The sequence below is a fragment of the Chiloscyllium plagiosum genome, unplaced genomic scaffold, assembly GCF_037043375.1.
Source record: "Chiloscyllium plagiosum isolate Xiang-an unplaced genomic scaffold, Cpla_swu_hap1 HiC_scaffold_1, whole genome shotgun sequence".
NCBI lineage: Eukaryota > Metazoa > Chordata > Chondrichthyes > Orectolobiformes > Hemiscylliidae > Chiloscyllium > Chiloscyllium plagiosum.
This window is the reverse complement of record NW_028270139.1, coordinates 69,407,088-69,429,315: the sequence shown is the minus strand read 5'-3', so window position 1 is coordinate 69,429,315 and position 22,228 is coordinate 69,407,088. Positions and strand designations below refer to the sequence as shown.

Here is a 22,228-nt window from a genome sequence, read left to right as displayed (position 1 = left end):
TCATACAATTCCCTACAATGTGGAAGCAAGCCCTGTAATCTACAGGGATAGGCTAGGGATCAGTAATGGGAGAGTATTTTGACATGATTGTCTGAGACCTGTTTTGTCTTCACATCACCTGTAACACAATTGCACCAGTACATTAGCTTTAATAAGTACCCATGTGGTGAAACAAAACTTTTAATTGTAACAGTTTAATACTTTAAAGTATTGGCAGAGGTCTAAGCTTAGAAATATAACCAGCTTTTGGTTAGCAGTGAATGGAGCGCCATCACACTTGTATATTAATGCATGGTTATAATTTTCCTGGGCAGCAAGTATTCCGTAATCTCCATTGCACTGCTCATAACTTTAAGAAGGTGTCAATCAAAAATTATTTCCTACATCACCAGCCACTGATGGCAATTGTGGTTAGCTAAATATAAACATAACTAAAATGCAACTAAACATTGATAACTTTGTTTACCGAGCTGATAGATAAAGGATTGTCCCTGTCCTAAGGTCCATAAAGTTGGTGCTGGACTCCATACAGTTGATATCCACTTTACAAGGAAAAATAGGTCCTCATTGCACCCTACTTCTGGAGAGAAATATAGGTATGGGGTGGGGGCACAGGGTAGTAATTTCAGAACGCAAATTTCCATGCTCAATTTCAGTCTGACATAAACCAATTAGGCCTAATGACTGTTTGGGATTTCAACATCATATTCAGCAAAACCTGGGTGAACCATACACTGTGCAATTTTTACACATCTACAGTAGCCTGACTAATGCTCTTTAAAGGGATCAAAGGGGGCAATCAAACAACACAAGTTTTAATGATTTTTTTTGATAACCTTAATACAGGGTTAGGAGTACTGGGAAAATTTACCTCCCCTGCCAGATGATGTTGAGAACTCTATGACCTACAAGCAGTACCAGAATGTCTAATTGGCAACCACAGCTCACTAATATGATGCAGATGAGACCTGGAGACTAATTTCCTAGTTGATGTGTTTTGCAGTCATCCTATGATGTACATTATGTGATTATTCCGCACTATACAGCAATAGATTAGATGTAGAAAAGTGCATTGGTCAGAATCATTTTTATAGTGGCTTTCCGCCTTTGACAATTACTCCGCATCTAACTGTTAATAAAATGATGACATAACAAAATTGATTCAAAGCTATTGATCTTGAGTTGTAAATAGACACTGTGGTTAACTATGTGTTTAAAATAGTGAAATACATTGAAATTAATCCAACTATATTCATGGTCTGTTAAAATGGTTCTTGGCTTTCCAGTGCTGCATTTTGTATGGAGCTTTATATGGGGTTTTATATGGAGCAGTCTAGAACAGAAACAGCCCACTTAATCTGTCAGGTTTGCACCAATGCTCGGACCATGTCCACTGATTATTTACTGTCAACAGTTTTAAGTATTTACTTTCTAAATTTCACTTAAAGAGGCAGATTGTTTCAATCATCCTCGGTAGTGGGGAATTCCAATTCCAAACACTTACTTTCGTGATAATCTTATTTTATTCTCTGATTAACATTTCAGTAATTATCTTGTCATAACCTTTCATAATTTGGAAGGCATTTATCAGATTACCTCTCAATATTCATCGTCAATAGCATTTGAGATTTCTCTTCTTTACAGTAACTTTCTATCTCTGGCAATACCCTAGAGAGCTTATATTTGACATTTAATATTATTTATTTAATGTATATTCAAAGCTAAACCCAAAGTGTCATTTATCTGGTCTCATGTGTCAGGAAAGGAAGTACACAACTCATTAGAGAGAAAAATTGAAAGAGAACACAGTTTCAAATTACTTTTCGCCTTTTGATATTAGTGAACTAAACTGCTTCTCTAAGCCTTATTAAGGCCCCAGATTTAATACAATAAAATTTAAAACAGTAAGATGAGGTACCAAGGAATCCTAGTGAAACTGAATTCATGAAAGTCTGAGGAAAACCTCCTTGTTGACTCCTTCTTAGCTCAAGGATTGGTAACCAATACATACAACCCAAGGACTTCACTGCAACACTTTAGCAGGAAAGTGCTCTCAACCCAATCATCTTTAGTTGCTTCTTCAATGACCTGCTTGCATGCAACACAACCTGGACAACATCCAAGCTTGGGCTGACAGGTGACTTATAACATTTATATCAGACAAATGCTCGGAAGTGGCCAATGATACAATGGCTAATTATCTCAACTACTGCTAAATCCCTAACTATCAACAATTATCTAATTGCTCAACTGAATATGACACATATATGATGTAGCTAGTATAGCCTGATTCCCTCTCTACTAAGGTGTAAGTCAAGAGTGTAATGGATTTTTCTCCACTTGCTTGGATGAGTGCAGTTTCAACAATACTCAAGGTGCTCGACAGAGCCAATGTAAAAAATGTCTGCTTGATCAAACATAGGAACATGAGAAAGTTGTGTAGCCCATTCAAACCCTTGACTCTGTTCTAACATTCAGTTCAGATCATAGTTCACCTGCATTTTAACTCAATTTCCCTACCTTTGCTCCATAAAACTTGATACCCTGACTGAATATATATCTACTACAGTCTTGAAAACATCAATTGCCCGAATACTCTCAATCTTTTGGGAAAGAGAGAGTTCTGCGTTTCTACAATCATTTCTGGGAAAAAGATGTTTCTTGATACCACTGCTGAACAGCCTAGCTTCATCCCCTTGGAAAAATACCCATTCAGTCTGCCACTGTCATACTGTGACTACCATATTTGCTTTATACATAATGTTCTATAACAAATGGAAGGACAAGAGCCTCAGATGTGCTGTGTCAATGGACAGGCCAGACGCCTCCCCCCCGCCAATTTATTTTAAGAAGAGCACCTAAACCCTAACATTTTCTTATTTTAAAGGTAGATGTGAAGTGCTGTGTTCCAGATGTGATGTGACTGGTCAAACTATTCGACGTTAAGCAAAACACAATTTATTTAAACACTATAGTTAAAATATAAACAAAAGAAAGAGGAATTAAAATAACTAAGCTATTGGAAAACTTAACTTAATAATAGATACAGTACCAATTACCAACTAACTGTTCCAGTATAATAACATCCCAAACATCCCATAAATACACCCTTGGCTAAAAGAAAAATCCAGACACAGATTCTCACGTGCAGTTCTCCAATCCAGAAAAGAAAAAGCATCAGGAGAAGATTCAGACAGTGTAGCAGTCAGGAGACATTCACTGAAGCTTCCAATTCTTTTGAGACTCCAAAGGCTTTTGCTCTAAACTAAAGCTAAAAGCTACAAAAGAAGCTAGAGCTTGGTCTGTGAGAGCGAGTCACACCCAGGCTGCTTTCATTGTTCCAAGTTTAAGAAAAAACCTAAGGCCTCACAAATGGTTTACTTTCTTAAAGACAGCTTGACACCTCTGCCTTACAACCTGTCTTTTAAAAAAATCAGGACAACATAACCTCTTAAAGTAACAGTATCATCACAATTGAAAAAAAGTATCTCTATGTTATGCACATCCTGGCTTGGAAATATATTACAAATGCTTCATCGTAGCTGTGTCAAATTTTGGAACCATTTTATAGCAACCACAAAACAACATTCCATCTCATGTATTAATCCCTCTCCTCCTGACTCATTCTTTACTGTTAAACTGAACTATGAAACACCAAGGGACATTTGCTTTGCTCAACCACAATGCAAATTCAAATTCTTTTTCTCAGAAATTTGAATCACATTTATATTCTTTCCTTTGAAAATCAAACAATTTCTCATCACATGGATTGCAATGACTCAGAGAAGAGTGTGTATTATCAGCCCCACCTTCCTGACAGAGCAAGGAGCCTGCTCCACTCTTCAGTAAGGTCAGTGCTGATCTTTATAACATTCATTCATGGGATGAGGGCATCGCTGACCAGGATTTATTTCCCATCCCTAATTGCCCAGAGTGCAGTTAAAAATCAGCCACATTGCTGTGGGTCTGGAGTCACATATAAGCTAGGCCAGGTAATGATGGCAGTTTCCTTCCCTAAAGGACATTGGTGAACCAGATGAGTTTTTCCCAACAATTGACAATGAATTCACGGTCATCATGAGACTCTTAATTCCAGATATTTTCATTGAATTCAAATTCCATCAGCTGCCATGGCAGGATTTAAACCAGCAACACAGAAAAGATTTACCCTGTGCAGTCGAGAGACCAAGAACTAGTTAAAGTAAAATTAACAACTTTATTTCTTAAAGTGTAACAAAGAATAATTAACTAACAACTATTTACAACTCCTTCCTCTAACCTCTCATTTATTTTCCCTTCTATAATACTAGTCCAATAAAGCTGCCAATTAAGATTTACCAAAATTCAAATTTCAAACCCAGGCAGCTGTTGAATCTTCCCTTTGTAGCTTTGTCGGTAGATTTTCTTTTTCTTAGGACTTCCCTTTCACTAGTCAAATGTACCTTTAAGAGAGCTAATTTTCCTGGCAGTCTGCAGATGTTGGTGACTTGGCAGTTCTCCTCTCAACTGGTCAAGTTTTCCTGGTCTTATATGCCAAAGCATCAGGGAGTGTCTTTGGCTTTTAGTATTGTCAATACGCTAAATTCAAACTTGATTGAAGTTTGATTTTTTTTTAGGTATAATTTAAACTGATTGGTTGCATTCAAATTTGTTTTGTATCCAGGCAATCAGCTACTCTAGCAGTTGGACCCCACGCTACATTGTAAATTCACCAGCACTCTGTGTGCCTCTCTAAGTCCTTTACTCTCTTAAAGGTGCAGTAAACTTGTACACCTTCATAATACCTCCCTTCCTTAAGAAAAAATTAAATCATCATAATGAAAAGGTGGCTTCATCTTTTTTCTATTCTTTAAACAGATTACCCTAACATGCCGATAACTTTAATCAAAATTCACCTTAACTTCTTCCCATTAATATAAATATAAATAAATATAAATCTTATCTAAACTTTATCAGTTAAATCTGTGATTACATTATTGCAACCAGCAACATGTACGATTTAAGAATTTTTTAAGTCTGCAACATAAGACTCCAATGTAATAGTCTCATATTCTTGTCATTAAAGCAATCTAAGAATTTAAGCAGATTGTGATCCGTTGCACACAACCGTCTTTGGTACATTATTCATGACATACACACTAAAATGTTGTAAGGCTGGTACCAAACTCAATGATTCTTTTTCGATTGTGGAGTATTTCCTCTAGTGGATGTTGATCTTCTTCGAAGAGTAACCAATTGGCAGTTCAATCCCATTCTAATTTTCCTGGAGGAGTACAGCCCCAACTCCAATGTCACTAGCATTGATGGTGACATTAAAAGGTTTTGAACAGTTTGGTGTAGCTAAAACTGGTTTGGTGGTTAATATTGCTTTCAAATGGTCAAATGCTCCCTGGCAGTGTTCTGTCCACCGAAACTTTGTGTTCTTCTTCAGCAAATTGGTTAACGGTGCCACCACACTGCTGAAGTTTGGAACAAACCTCCAATAGAATCCCAAGAATTGAGTCCCAAGAATTGAAGCACCTCTTTCTTCGTGGTTGGTTGTGGAAATTCCTCGATGGCCTTCATCTTTGCGTTCCATGGGGCCAACCTTCCATGACTGATGTATGTCCTAAGAAGGTCACCTCTGCTTTCGTGAATTCAGTTTTATTTAAGTTTGTCACCAGTTTTGCTCATTGTAGTCATTCAAAGAGCTCTGCCAACTGTACCATGTGATCTTTCCAGGACTTACTAAAGATCACTACATCATCCAAACAGACTGCACAGTTTGTTAACCCAGCCACAACTATGTTCATGAGTCTTTGGAACGTGGCAGGTGTGATCTTCATTCCAAAGGACATCTTTTTGAACTGATATAGCTCATTTGGGATTACAAATGCAGAAATTTATTTCTCCGTCTCTGATAAAGGTATCTGTCAGTAAACACACATTAAGTCCAACTTGGTGATGTAACTGGCTTGTCTGACTTTCTCAATATAGTCCTCCAATCTAGGAATTGGATATGAGTCTGATTTTGTAATGGCGTTGAACTTCCGGTAATCTATGGAGAATCATTGAATCCCGTCCAGTTTGGGAACTAAGATGATCGGCGAACTCCACTCACTCGGCTTGGTTCAATGATATCCTTGTCGAGCATGGCCTCCACCTCCATCTGGACCTGTCTGGCTTTGAGAGGATTAAGCCGATAGTGGGGTTGTATTATTGGAGCTGTATTCCCCAAATCTACTTCATGTACAATAGCATTAGTCCTTCCCATCAGATTCTTACATATGTCCTCATACTGCAGTAACAAATTTTTCAACTCCATTCTATGCTCCTGAGACAGATATCTTACTGACCTATCCCACTCCTCAAGGACTTCTCCATTTTTTAGTCTATTTTGAGGCACATCATAATCCACATCATCTGGATTTGATTCCTCACTCTGCGGGGCAGTAACTAACACCTGTTTCTCCAGTATTTTCTCTCTAGTATAATACGATTTCAACATGTTCACATGACATACTCGACACCTTTTTTTCCTATCTGACATCTTTACTAGATAGTTCACCTGACTCAACTTTTTCTCAATTTGATAGGGACCACTAAACCTTGCTTTGAAGGGATCTCCTATCACTGGTAACAGCATTAACTTGTTATCCCCTCGGGAAAATGTCCAAGTCTCAGAGTTTTTATCTGCCATCTGCTTCATTCTACACTGTGCCCTCTTTAGGTCCTCTTTAGGTACTGTTTAACTCACCCAACTTTGGAGTGTGAAATCTCCAACTTTGGTCCTGTCAATTTTTCTTTAATTAATTTCAAAGGACTTCTCACTTCATGCTCGAATATTAACTCAAAGGGAGTGAACTGAGTAGATAAGTTTGGGCATCTCTAATGGCAAACAATATGAATGGGATACCTTTATCCCAGTCATTCAGGTAATCCTGACAGTAAGCTCTCAACATGGTCATCAAAGTCTGATGCCACCTTTCTAAAACTCCCTGAGATTCAGGATGATACGCAGTGAATTTAAAGTTCTGTATCCCTAAGCTATTCATAACCCCCTTAAACAGCCTAGCAGTAAAATTTGACCCTTGGTCCGACTGAATCTCTCTGGGTAGCCCATACCATGTGAAGAAAGCTACTAACTCCTCTACCACATTTTTTGCCTTGATATTCCATAATGGAATTGCCTCCGAAAATCTGGTAACCACATCCGTTATGGTTAACAAGTACTGATTCCCAGTTTTAGTTCTCAGGAAGGGACCTACACAATCAATTATAGCCCATGTGAAAGGTTCTTCAAATGTGAGAATTGGCAACAAAGGGTCTGTTTTTATTACCACCTGTGGCTTACCTACCATTTGGCATGTATGACACATACAGCAAAAGTTTACCACATCCTTATGCATTCTAGGCCAATAAAAATATTCTTGTACCTCAGCCTAAGTCTTTCGTACCCCTAGGTGACCTCCTATAGATAGTTCATGTGCTACCTGTATCACTTCCTGTCTGTATGCTACCAGGAACACAATCTGATGCACTTCAGCCCATTTCTCCTCTGCATTTACCTGCCGTGGCCTCCAATTCTGTCTTAGGATTCTATCTTTCAGATGATAACTCTCCGGAAAATTTTCTGCCTTCTTTTCGGAGTACGCATCCACATATATATCTTTTATTGTCTTGTCTTGCTGTTGCGAGTCCCTTAGCATTTCAGAACTAAACAATTCTGTTTGACCCTCTGCCTAATAAGGTTTTTCCTGCACCATTACGTCAAACAGGGTGTCTGCTAAATGAACCTCAACTCCTTCATCTGTTTCTTTACTTTTTGTTTCATGCTGTGACTTATGACAGTGGGATCTAGTTACCACACAGTCTGTGAAAATACCAGGATATTTCTGTTTTATCTCCTCAGTTTCTTGGTCTTCCTTGGACTTTTCCACAACAAGCAGTGTCACTCCCACCTTGGAGTGCCAAATCATTCCCAAGAACAAACTGAATTCCTGGAACTGACACTCTTTCAATCACTGCCACTGTAACATCCCCAGTCTTGAGTTGACACTCCAACCTGATCTTACATAGGGGAATGCTTAATTTCTGTCCTTCATTCCCAAAAATTATCACACTCTCGGGAAACAGATCTGAAAGAGTGCGCAATCGCTCATCCCTTACTATCAACTACTGGTTAGATCCTGTATCTCTCAAGATTATAACTTCTTGTCCTTCTCCCCCTGCTCTTTCTGGATAAACCTTACTCAGAAGTGAATGCTTTATAGAGATCAGGCACGGACTCCACACTCAGCCCCAGACTAGGCTATGCACTCTCCTGCAGCTGCTTAGCTCTTCTCAGGGTCTCCTTTACTACCTTCACTAATGCCACTGGCTTAGCTTCTTTTACCACATCTTTTCCCACAGTGCCTTTCTTCAATGACCAGCACTGTCACTTTACATGTCCCACTTTACCATAGTGTACACACCTGAGGCTTTTCACCTCCTTTCTACCCTCTTGGGATTCTTTTTTATCCTGTGGTAAATTCTTACCAGTGCTCTCTACTCTTGGTTTCGTAGTATTTGACCTCCCCTTCTCCCACTTCCTATCCCTCACAGGACAACATTCTGGTCCGAAGCTTGTCTTTTGCACCACCATGTACTCATATGCTAATTCTGTTGCCCTTCTCACTTCTGTAACTTTCTGTTCTTTCATGTGAATTCTTACCAACTCTTGAAATTTTATTTTAACTCCTCAGCAGAATAACCTCTCTTAGAGCCTCAAATGTCCTATCTATTTTCAAAGCACACACCCATCGATCAAAGTGACTATGTTTAATTCTTTTGAACTCAACATAAGTTTGACCTGGTTCCTTCTTTGTGTTTCTGAACCACTGTGGTATGCTTCTGGTACCAATTCATAAACATTTAAAATAGCCTATTTAACCTCTTCATAATCTCTTGACCCCTCATCTGACAGTGCAGCAAATACCTCACTAGCTCTGCCAATCAGTTTAGTCTGAACTAGAATTAGGCGGCACGGTGGCACAGTGGTTAGCACTGCTGCCTCACAGTGCCAGAGACCTGGGTTCAACCCCTGCCTTGGGCAACTGTCTGCGTGGAGTTTGCACATTCTCCCAGTGTCTGTGTGGGTTTTCTCTGGGTACTCCGATTTCCTCCCACAGTCCAATGATGTGCAGGTTAGGTGAATTGGTCACGCTAAATTGCCTGTAATGTTAGGGGGGTGGGTTGTTCTTCGGAGGGTCTATGTGGACTTGTTGAGCTGAAGGGCCTGTTTCCACACTGTAAGTAATCTAATCTTCAGACCACCCCATCTGCCTAGCCAATTTTTCAAATGAAATAAAGAAGGCTTTGACATCTTTCTCATCAAGATGTGGCAGAGTTTGAACGTATATATATCACTACTTTCTCTTTTAATCTTCATCCTGTTATCTTGACTTGGCTGACTAATCGCAAATTCTCAAGTTCAAATTCTCTCTTTTTGCTCTGTTAAAAACCTTCTCTCTTTCTTTTTCCTTTTCTTCGTCCTCTCTTTGCTCAGCTAAGAACCTTCTCTCTCTTTCTCTTTCTTCTCTCTCTCTCTTTCTCGCTCTTTATCGTCTCTCTATCTCTCTGTTTCTCTTCTAACTCCATTTTCCTCAATTGTAATTTCAGTTTTTCTACCTCGACTGCACTTGGCTGGTTCTCTGACACACCTATGTGTTTGAGTAATTCCCTTACAATTTCAGCTTAACTTTTGTCCTTGATTAAACCCAAATCTAATTTATTTGCTAATTCTAAAAGTATGGCCTCTTTCTTTCCTTCGAAACTTCCTTGGCAAATCTGAGAATCAACTTCAAATCTAATCCCACCTGCCAGAACCCCATTGATAGATAAATGTACCTTTAAGAAAGCTAATTTTCTGGGCAGTCTGCAGATGTTGGTGACTTGGCAGTTCTCCTCTCAACTGTTCAAGTTTTCCTGGTCTTATGCCCCAAAGCATTTGGTTGTGTCTTTGGCTTTTAATATTGTCAATATGTTAAATTAAAACTTGATTGGGGTTTGATTTTTTTAGGTATAATTTAAACTGATTGGCTGCATTAAAATTTGTTTTTGTATCCAGGCAACCAGCTACCCTAGCGGCTGGACCCCATGTTACATTGTAAATTCTCCAGCGCTCTGTGTGCCTCTCTAAGTCCTTCACTGTCTTCAAGTTGCAGTAAACTTCTACAGCTTCTCCTGCTCTCCTCCTTAAGAAAAAATTAAACCATCATAATAAAATGATGGCTTCATCTTTATTCTATTCTATTCTATAAGCCCTGAAGAAGGGCTTATGCCCGAAACGTCGATTCTCCTGTTCCCTGGATGCTGCCTGACCTGCGCTTTTCCAGCAACACATTTTCAGCTATAAACAGATTACCCTAACATGCCGATAACTCTAATCAAAATTCACCTTAATTCAAACTTAATTGGAGTTTGGTGTTTCTTTGAGGTATAATTTAAACTGATTGGCCACATTCGAATTTGTTTTTGTATCCAGGCAATCCGCAACTCCAGCGGTTGGACTCCACGTTACATTGTAAATTCTCCAGCACTCTGTGAACCTCTCTCAGTCCTTCACTCTCCAAGGTGCTGTACACCCCTACACCTTTATAACATGTGATGCTGATCAAACCAGGTTCAGATTCTTCAGGGTTTAGAAAAATGAACGGTGCTCCTATTAAAATTGTGAACCTGTTCTGAAAGGTATGACACAGAGTTTGCTTCCCCTGGTTGGAGCTTCTCGAACAAAGAGACCCAGGATAAGGAGATAATCATGTAGGATTGAGATAAGGAGAAATGTCTTCACTAAAAGGGTTGTGAATTTTTGGAATTCTTTAACCCAGATAGATTGGGAGGACTGTATTGTTGAATACATTTAAGGCTGAGATTTTTGGTTTCTCAGGATATTGAAGGATATTGGGAATGGATGGCAAGTGGAATCGGACAGAAGGTCAGTCATCATCACGTTGAGTGAAGGAGAAAACTCAAGGGATTGTATGATCAATTCCTGCTCCTATTCTTTACATTATATTCTTTGATTGTAGAAAGTTTGTAGGCAGCAGGTACAGTGCCACTGTAAGACGTTTGTAGATGGGAGGATTGCTATTCCCTCTGAAGCCTATTAATTCCTTGTAAAGTCTTTGGATCTTGTGAGCCACCGTGTTTGCTGATTCAGTTCTTGCCAATGTTTATTCTTATGGGAGATTCCTTTTTGTCAGTTTTGAACTCAGTCACATTTCTGATCACTGAGTAGTCTAAAGCACTTTTCAAAGCAAGTTCCCCGAACCTAATGCATTTTTCTCTGTAGATTCTGAAGCACACTTTCCTGGGAATTAATCTTTAGTGATTATTTCCTCCCTGCTGCAGGTTCCCTACTCTCTCTCACATCTACTTCAGCCACTCATTTTCTTACATCCACATAGCTTCAATCTGTCTACTTGGATGGTAGGCATCGATTCACAATGTTTCCCTCACTGCAGTCTTTAATGTCAGCTCCCTCTGAGAATTTGTTCTGCCACTTGATCCTTGCCCTAAAATGCTCTGCAGTCAGTTTCTCTCACATCCTCCTCATTTGAAATTGACAGGCAAGAGATTATCACTGTTATTGCTTGTAAACATTTTGGCTAAACATCCTGAAGACAGTTTACTGAAAGAAGGCCATAATAAGGTTAGAAATGTCCCACGGCAAAGCATGTTGTAAATCTATCTCCCAACTCTGCAACAAAGCATGTTAAAGCAGACCAATCAATTGATGTAAAAACAGAAAACGCTGGAGAAACTCAGCACGTCTGGCAGCACTTGTGGAGAGAGAAACAAGGTTAAGGTTTCAAATTTAATAATTGTCTTCTTCAGAATTGTTGATTAATTGCTATTGGAAATGGCTGTCTAAGAAATAGATTGTCATGATTCCTTGCCATATTGAAGAAGTGAAGGAAATCCAAGTTGATCACACTCCTCCATAGAAGTGGTTTGAAGAATTAGGAGAAAGATTTAGAAGAGACATGAAGGGCAACTTTTATACACAGAGAATGGTTCATGTGTGGAATGAACTTCCAGAAGAAGTTGTGATTGCAGCTATAGTTAAAACATTTAAAAGATAAGTACATGAATAAGAAATGTTTGAAGGGACATGGACCAAGCTCAGGCAGATTGGACTAGTTTAGTCTGGGATTATGGTTGGTACCGACTGGTTCAACTGAAGGTCTCTTTCTGTGTTGCATGACTATATGACTCTGTAATTACAACTTTACACTCAAGGACAGATGCCTATCTGAAAGCTCTACATGTACCTTCAGTCCATTGAGAGAGATGAGAGAAGCTGGAGGAACAGGTGAGAAAGTATGTGTGATATATACACAGCGGAATGGGAAATAATGGACAGAAGATTAGATAAAGAGGTAAGAAAGATACAAAGAAAAACTGATAGTGTAGAAAAGTAGGAGTGAAGGACACACTTAAATGTAAAAAGATAAAATAAGTAAAAAAAAATGTACCATCTAAATGAAACATGATGAACATAAATGGAGAATGAAAGAAGAAATTAAAACAGAAAGATAGAATGGAATGGAGAGGTACAGAAACACATTCCCTTTTTATCTGTGAACAATCACATAGGAGATGATAATACATAGGGAAGTACAGTTTGCATCAGTCAGAATCCTTCTCTTTCCCAGTAGGTGGAAGCAAGACCACCCTCAGGTTCAAACACCAGCAGTTGTCTTTGTCTAATGAGAGAGAGAGAGAGCCTTCCTCAAGGCCGATGGCAGGGCATTCACTTTTGGAAAAAAAACACTATTGCTGTTCCTCACTGCATGGTCTGATTGTGCAGATGCTCACCATTTTCCCAAATCAGCTCTGAGAAATCTAATGTTACTGGGCATTAGGCTTTGGAAGTGATTGTAATTCATGCACATTTTTTCTCAGGTGATTGTGAACTATTTATTAGGGTGTCGTGCCACAGAGCTTCCACATCTTCCCTTAGTGACTTCAAAAGGAAGGTATAGTTTTGTTGTCTTGTACCAGTGCATGATGCAGCAAAACAAAGTAATGGCGATACCTGTGAGTAATGTTTGTGTTTTATCAGCCCTATTCTAACTTTGACAGGGGGACAGCAAAGACCAGCCTCGCCAAAGTCAGAATGTGATGGGAGGAAACACGACAAAGGAGAGAAAGGAATGGAAAGTGGCACGTCTTGTAATGAGCTCTCCAGCTCCAGCTGTGAAAGCCAGTCAGAAGCCAGCACTCCGCAGCAGGGGAATGTTGCCGCGCAGTCCGCCCCACCTCAGCCTAATACCCTGACTCTGGATCGCCCTTCCAAGAAAACCCCTGTCCAATGGATGCAGCAGCCTGACAAACGGAGGAACAGTGAACTCTTTCAAACGTTGATGAACAATTCCCGTGACTCAAGCCTCTGCAAAAAGAAAATCAGCGAAATGCTAAGCGTCGAGGAAGAAATGAAAAAATGCATCCAAGATTTTAGGAAGATCAAAATACCTGTGCAATTTCCAGAACGCAAGCGCCCATGGCAGTCTGAACTATTACAGAAATACGGACTTTAAGTAAACAGAGAAAGAGACTAGCTACAACATGAGTTCTATTTGAAATAAGGGTTTGTGGATTGGAGTCACATGCTGTTTGTCTTATATTTTCTGTCTTATCTATTGAACTGTGATAACATTTGCAAAAAAAAACCTGAAGGAGTCTGTCAGAAATGTGTTCCACAAGTCCCACACGTGGCATGAGGCATACCTTGTAATTACTTTAAATCAATAATATATTCAGATACTCCTCCAGGATAGGTGGGACTTGAACTGGACCTCCTGGCTGAAAGGTAGGGACACAACCACTATGCCACAAGACCCCTGTGCTTGAAGGAAAATAGTTCACTGAAAGTGCAGAAATTTCTTTAGCAGGGTCATCTAATCTACTAGCAAGCTACACAGTGAGAATATGCAACTGTTGCAGCATGTCTCAGTCTGATTAATAATAGTAGCAAAAATAATGAATTCCTCGCCACTGCCTCGATGTGTCAGAAACAGTTATGCATGGGCTTAAAGATTGGATGTGACGGAGCTCCAGAAAATGTAAAAGGTTGCATTCATTGTTGTTTATAACCTCATTCCAGCACTACCAGCTTCCTGCATTTCTCATGCTTTCCATTAATAGAGTTTTACAGCCAATCATCCAAACCTGACATTTCCAATTTGGTCATATCATTCTTCGAATATTTCCTTTTCATTTAGCAATAGTTTGGCCAAATGTTAATACCAATAAAGATCAAATGCCAAGACTTAAGATTAAAATTTTTTGAAGAACATTTTCAGTTCCAACGCTGCATTGTTTTATGAGTAAAACTTACAATAAAAAAAAGTCTGATTCCATTCATTCCTAGTTATTAAAATAAAGTGAAGATGGTGATTCAGAAAAAAAAGTCCACAATTTTGAGGATGCGAATGTTTAGGTTAAAAATCTTCATTGTGCTTTAGGGAGATTTTTCTGGAGCTATGCCCAGGCACAGTGGGATATCTGAGTACAGTAAGAAGCAGAAAATCATTACCATTCAAATCACCAGTAAAGAAATCCACCTGACCAAGGGAAATCAGCAAATCTGGTTTATAGGGTGCACTCCGTCCTGCCAAAACCCATTTGTTATAAATGTGTTCAGAATTTTGCTACACCCAATAAATAGAACAATGCCTCTCTCCTAGTTTCACTACTTTGGTTTTATACTAAATTTGACTGATGTATATTTCTTAAGAAGCAGTACAAACACTAACAGTTTACAGAGAATTCAGGCATCCTTTAAATCAATTCTTTTAAAAAGGCATTAGAATAGAATATCCTTTATTGGCATTAATATGTTGTTTTCAAATTGAAGATTTGCAGCAGAAGTTTGAAATTGCTGCAATTTCAAACTTCTGAAGATGCTGGAGAAACTCACCAGCCTGCCAGTACCCGTGGAGAGAATTAATAGTTCAAGTCCAATGTAACTCTCCTTCAGAACTGAAAGGGACTAGAAAATGGTGAGGGATGAGGAGTGTGTGGAATACATGGCAAGGGTGCTTACAGCAAAAGACAAAAGGAGTGCAAATGGTGATAAAGGAGAGATAGAGATGTAAATAGGTATAAATGACAGTTAACAAGAGGAGAACATAGATCTGCTGTGCTGAAGGCAAAGCAACAAGACACAAACAAGAAATGATTGTAGAAACCCCTGAAGTTGTTGAACTCAATGTTGAGCCTTAGAGCCTGTAAAGTGCCTGAATGAAAATGGAGGTGCTGTTCTTCCAACTTGTGCTAAGCATTTGTGGGAATACTGTAGCTGGCGTCACACAAAAATGTTAGCATGGGCACAAAGCAGGATATTGACATGGCTAGCAACTGGATGGTTGGGTTCATTCTTAAGGACAGAGTGGACGTGCTCCATAAAGAGGTAACCTTAGTCTGTATTTGCTCTCACCAGAGTCAAGGGCACTGCATTGTCAACAATTAATACAGGAGACTGGACTGAAAGAAGAACAAGTGAACTGCTGCCTCACCCTTTGGAAGGTGTCCTGGGGCCTTGGACAGTGAGGAGGGAGGTGGTGAAAGGGCAAGTGTTGCACATTCTGTAATTGCAATGGGAGGTGCCACTGGGGAATTGGGATGGATAGCAGGATGGGAGGAGATGGGTGAGGATATTGAGGACAGGACGAGGGTGTTATGAAAGGAACAGTCCCTGTGGAATGGCAAAGTAGGGGGTTGGGGGGAGGGGAAGATATGTTTGGAGATGAATTCTGCTGGAGATGGTGGAAGTGGTAGAAGATGATTCTTCAAATTCAGAGACTGATGGGGTGGAAAGTAAGGACAAGGATAATTATGTCATTACTCTGATAGAGAGATGTGGTGGCAAGTGCAGGAAATGGATGGAAATGACTAATGAGCCTATCAACCATGGTACTGGGGAAGTCTTTAGTTCAGGAAAGCAGAGGTCATGTCAGAGGCAGCCCAGTAGAAGGTCATGTCATTAGAACATATGTGAGACAGATGGAGAAATTGGAAGAATAGAATGGAGTCTTTGCTGGGAAGCTGGGTATGAGGAAATGTAGTCAAGGCAACTGTGGCAGTTGGAGGTTTTGTAATGGAAATTGGTGGACAGCCTATCCCATGGGAATAGGGAAGTCAAAGAAGGGAAGAGTAACATTAATTCTGTTTTCTCTGCAACAGGTGATGCCAGACCTGCTGAGTTTCTCAAGCATTTTCTGTTTTTATTTCAAATTTCCAGCAATTACAGTATTTTGTTTTTATTTGCATTCATAGTACAGAGTTGTCCCTCTACATTACAGTAAATTTGAATAATACAAAAGTTTTGAATTATTTTGGCACTCATACATTAAGAATTGCAAGGCAATCTCTTCAGATAGCAATTCTGTCATCCTAATGTCTTTTGCATTTATGTAGAAGCTGCAAAGCTGATAGCTGCATTGTTTGGAGGCCATTGTTTCATCACCTGCAATTTTAGAAATAACATTCTAACTATTCCCTCTCATGTCAAGAAATAAAGGTTTGCAGATGTCTCACCACATTGCTATTTCGTTAATGTAGTTAACGGATAAGAAAAGATCTACTGGCCCATCAATTCTTTCCTATATAGTGATACCCCCTCACATTAATGTTTAGCCATCAAAGAATTCATTAGGGGAGGTATTGATGTTGTGATATTATTGTGTGACTTGTGATCCAAAGACCTGAGTGATGTTCTGGGCACTTGGGGTCAAATCCCTTGGTGGGATTTGAAACTTTTTTAAAATTCTGATGATGACAATGAAGCTATTGTTATAAAACCCCACCTAGTTCATTAATGCCCTTCAGGGAATGCCTAGTGAGCCATTCAGTTGTATCCTAAGAAAGGATTGAATCCAATTGAACCACCTGGCAGCTATCTAGGCACCAGAAACAAAAGTGACAAGCACAGCTCTTTTGACCCAACAAAATCTTCCTTATTATCACCTGGGGCTATGTGCCAACATTGAAAGAGCTATCTCTTGGCAATGGAATCATAGCTCAGATGTCCTGTCCTACCATCAGGAAAGATACAACAGAGGTGAAGGAACAGTTGTATGCAGTAGGTAGGTAGGTGGAAGAGTCACTCTGGGAGCCCTCAACATTTGAATACAAACCCCATGAATTTCATGGCATTAGGTCAAACACGGGCAAACATTAATCTCCTGCTGATTCATTCATACTGTGTCTCTCCCCCTCACCCTCCTTATGGACTGCCGTGGTTTTAAAAGGCAGCTCATCACCATCATTTCCAAGACAAAAAGGGACTGGCGCTGGCCCAGCCGTGATGCACATGTCCCATGAGTGAATAAAAATAAAATATAATCTTCAATCTCAAGGCCTGGTGTATTCACTACCCTAACATTACTATCAAGCGTGGTTCATGAGGACATGACAGGAGTAGGTGTACTGAAAAATAAGACATCAACCTGGTGAGGCTATACAATAGGACTACATCTGTGCCAAGCAGCATAAGCAGCAAGTGACAGACACAGCTGGGTGGTTTCATCGCCAATGGATCAGATCTAAACTTTGCTACCCAGCCACAATCAGTTATGAATGCTGGTGGATAATTAAACAACTCACTGGAGGAGGACCTTTTCCCAAAATATTCCTATCTTCAATGATAGGGAATCCCAGCATATCCAATATCATTCAGTGGATAATCCACCTCAGACCCCTCTGGAGGTCTCCGACATCACACATGATAGTTTACAGCCAATTTGATTCACTCTACATGATCTCAAGAAACAGTTGGAGACACTGGATACTACAAAGACTATGGACCCTGACAACATTCTAGCAATAGTATTGAATACTTGTGCTCCAGAACTTCCCACATTCCAAGCCAAGCTCTTTCAGTATAGTTAAGCACCGACACCTAAGGTGGAAAATTGCCCAGATATGTTCTGAGCACAAAAAGCAGGACAAATCCAACCCAGCCAATTACTGCCTATTGTTGACTACTCTCGATTATCAGAAAAGTGATCGAAAGGGTTTTCAAACATACTATTAAGCAGCACAAGCTTAACAATAACCTGCTAACTCATACATCATTTGAGTTCTGCCAATACCACTTAGCTCCTGATCATTGCGGCATTAGTTGAAACATAGAAGAAAGAGCTGAGTTCCAGAGGTGAGCTGAGAGTGACAGCCTTTGATGTCAAGCCTGCTTTTGTCCGAGTGAGACATCAAGGAGTCATAGCAAAATTTGTGAGAATCAGGGGAAACTGTCCAACTGGTTGGGGTCATATCTGGCACAAAAAAAGATGGCTGTGGATTTTGGGGGTTGGTCATCACAGTTTCAGGACTTCTCTGAAGGAGTTCCTTAGGGGAATACCCTAAACCAACCAGCTTTGGCTGCTTCATTAATGGTCTCATTCAATGTAACGGTACTGTTCACCTCTATCGACATAACCCTAGCCAGAGAAACAATAGCCAACCTGTTGGACATACAGAACAGACAACAGGACGTTGAACCTATCAACAAAGACGGCATACTCAAACTACTGGACCTGTGCCTCACAACACACTTCACATTCAACAACCAAATATATGAACAAATCAACGGCACACCCATGGGTTCACCCATCTCTGGACTCATAGCAGAAGCGGTAATGCAAAGATTAGAACAAACAGTCTTAGCGCAAATTCAACCCAAACTCTGGGTCAGATATGTGGATGACACCTTTGTAATCATCAAAAACACAGAAATAGAGAACACACACCGGATCATCAACTCCACACTCACAGGAATCAGATTCACTAGAGAGGAAGAAAAGGACAACCAACCCCTATTCCTAGACGTTATGGAACAGAGAACACCGAACGGAGAATTCACCACAAAGGTATACAGGAAAGCCACACACACAGACCAAGTCCTAAACTATGAAAGCAACCACCCCAACACACACAAAAGTAGTTGCATCAAGACACTATTCAAAAGGGCCATAACACACTGCAGTACACCAGAACTGCAAAAATAGGAAGAAGAACACCTATACAATGTATTCGCCAAAAACGGATACACACGCAATTTCATCCACAGATGCCTAAGGGAAAGACAATGGAATGAGGACATGCCGCAACCCAAAGGACTAGCCACACTACCATACATCAAGAGCATTTCCGAACTGACAGCCAGACTACTGTGACCACTAGGACTCATAACAGCACACAAACCAACAGCCACTCTCAGACAACAACTCACCAGAACGAAGGACCCGATACCCAGCATGAGCAAAACCAATGTACTGTACAAACTCCCATGCAAGGCCTGCACAAAACACTATATAGGACAAACAGGAAGACAGCTAACGATCCGCATCCATGAACACCAACTAGCCACGAAACGACACGACCAGCTATCCTTAGTAGCCACACATGCAGATGACAAGCAACATGAATTCAACCGGGATAACACTACTATTATAGGACAAGCTAAACAGAGAACAGCCAGGGAATTCCTAGAGGCATGGCACTCATTCACAGATTCAATCAATAAGCACATCGACCTGGACCCAATATACCGACCACTGCAGTGGACAGCTGGAACTGACAACCGGAAGCGGCAGAGACAAACCACTATAAATGCCGGAGGAAACATCACAGAAGCACTTCACAGGAGGCTCCCAAGCATTGAGGATGTCATCTAGACAGGGGACGAAACGTCTGCAACACAAATTCCCAGCTCGGCGAACAGAACCACAACAACGAACATCCGAGCTACAAATCTTCTCACAGACTTTGCTTCATTAATGTTCTACCCTCCATCGTAAGGTCAGATGTCAGGATGTTTGCTGAAGATTGCACAATGCTCATTCACAATTCCCCAGATACTCTACATACGTCCACTCCCTCCACTATCAACGCTCAGTATCAGGAGTATATATTATCTATAGAAATTCACAAGATTCCTTCATCAGCACCTTCCAAGTTCACAATCACTTCCATCTAGAAGGTCAAGAGCAGTAAATGCATGGGATCACCATCATCCCCTCCAAGTCACTTGCCATCCTGACTTGGAAATGTATCACCATGCTTTCACCATCACGGTATCAAAATCCTGGATTTCTCTCTCTGATGCTATTGTGTGTCTACCTTCACCAAATGAACTTTAGCAATTCCAGAAGACAGGTCACCACCACCTGCTCAGGGGTAACTGAGGATGGGCAATAGATGCTGACCCAGTGAGAAACACCCATGTGTCATGAATGAATAGACACAGAACTGAATGAATCCCACCCTTGGATGACATTTGTAACTAAGCTTCTTGCAAGGTATCAGTTTATTTTCTCAGGGGGCAGCAAGGGTTAAAAAAAACTATCTGCTCTTTCTGACATCACTGATTTTTATTTGTTGGTCTGAGAATTACTATAGGTTTTATAGAACTGCTCTGACTGCGAGGAACAACTCTCCTAAGCTAGTGAATGGATGAATCATGTTACCTTAGTTGAAACAAGGAAGGAATATGATCAAATATTCAAGTGAAAAACAATTGCTTAGTTCCCTACCTAAATTCAAAGTGATCACCTGAAAATTCCATTATGATTACGAAGCAGCATGTTTAGCCATGAAAGCTTTTAAATCGTATCTGGACGAAAGTTCCAATGGGCTTAAACCCCAAAACCAAAGGTGATAGTACAGAACATGTGGCCACTGAAATGGTAGGGAATGAACTCTATCTTAATTTGCAGGGATGCAATCTCCCATCATAGCTTTGGTGGAAAATGGACAAGAATATTAGAGACCAACTTGGATGGTCAGGATTTCTGCTGATCTGCTGAAGTAGCAAAACAAGATCAGGAGACGCATGTGGACGTTCTATTGTATGATGCTCTTTCAGAAACTCCAGATTAGAAAATAAAAAAAACACTGGTGTAACTGCCAGGACTTGGTTCATCTTTATAGGCCAGAATTATCAGTCAATCAGCTGTCGCATATTGCTTCATGCAATTAGCAACATTACATAATAACATTATCTGACCATTTCTGCATTGTTGTTTGTGGAATTTTTGCTGTTAGCATATTGATTGCTGTGTTTCCATACAACAGTGGCTTCACTTCAGAAGTACTCAATTGGCTGTAAAGCACGTTGGGCCACCATAAGGTCAGGAAAGGTGCTGTCGAAATGCAAGTTTCTCTTTCATATCGGTGTGATTACTGTTTTTCAAAAGTTGGTATTGATACTTGAAATTTCCCTTTTGTTTTCTGTTTACATGTAGCCATTATGAAACTGGGTATGAATTAGTAAAAGAAGAATTTGTCCTTGATATTATGGCAGATTTTGATAATAAATTGAGTATTCTAGCACTGAGCAGGAAGCCTGGTTGAGAGTTAATACTTGTTTCAGCTTATGAGTTAGAACATTTGAAAATGAGATATGATAAACATCAACTGTTAACTTTAGTCTTCAGTGCCATGAATTTCCAAGTGACAAGTATCCTAATAAGGAAGAAATCAATTTGATTCTCCAACTTAAACTTTGTCTAGAAATGCAAGATCATTGTCACTTGAAACAAAAAGTGAGATTTGACAATACAGGATTAAAATAAAACCCTATAAAATGATATGAACATGATCTCTTTTGCTGTCTGTGTCATGAGTACTGTAATGTCTTGCTGGACTGGTTTGATAGATGCTACTTTGAGCTTTATCACTTTGAAAAATGCCTACTTCACTTTAAAAGCAAGTTGAATGTGTTTTGCTTACAGAGAAATTACCTTCTTTCAAAAATTAAAACAATTTCAAACACTTGAGTTTTGTCTCTTTTTACTTGGATTTTATCTTTGATTAATGACAATTACAAACTCACTTGGTGTCTGACTTGGAAGTGTTAATAAGCCTACAGACAGTGTGGGGGAGGTAAAGTCATCAATAATAATCTTGAAACTGCAATGAATAAGTTCTGAAAATCAATTGAAATAACACAACATTGATTGAACAATTCTTTAATTTTATCAAACAGGTAAGTTGGATTTCTTAGACTGACCTCTTTTGGATCTTTTTTAAATCAAATGGGCAAAATCTGCTCTTAAAAGGAGTAGCAGTTCGATCCTTACAGTTTCCATGGGGACTTACCTATTGAACTGCAATTTGCGTCTGGTCTGTTTCAGTTTGCAAAATTGGAAAGTTAATGCAACATCAAGGTCGTCTCTTATGCCATGAAATCCTTTGAAGT

The 22,228-nt window shown here is 39.8% G+C and overlaps 1 protein-coding gene across 1 annotated transcript in view; it reads left to right on the top strand.

The window, feature by feature from the left end:
- LOC122550725 (BTB/POZ domain-containing protein KCTD8-like) overlaps positions 1-21,795 on the top strand; it is a 293,106-nt gene extending 271,311 nt beyond the window's left edge. Inside the window, exon 2 of the mRNA XM_043691881.2 lies at positions 13,111-21,795. Within this exon, the coding sequence (XP_043547816.2) occupies positions 13,111-13,565 (455 nt within the window). The 3' untranslated portion in view covers positions 13,566-21,795. The remainder of the gene's footprint in view (positions 1-13,110) is intronic.
- The last annotated feature ends 433 nt before the right edge of the window (positions 21,796-22,228 follow it).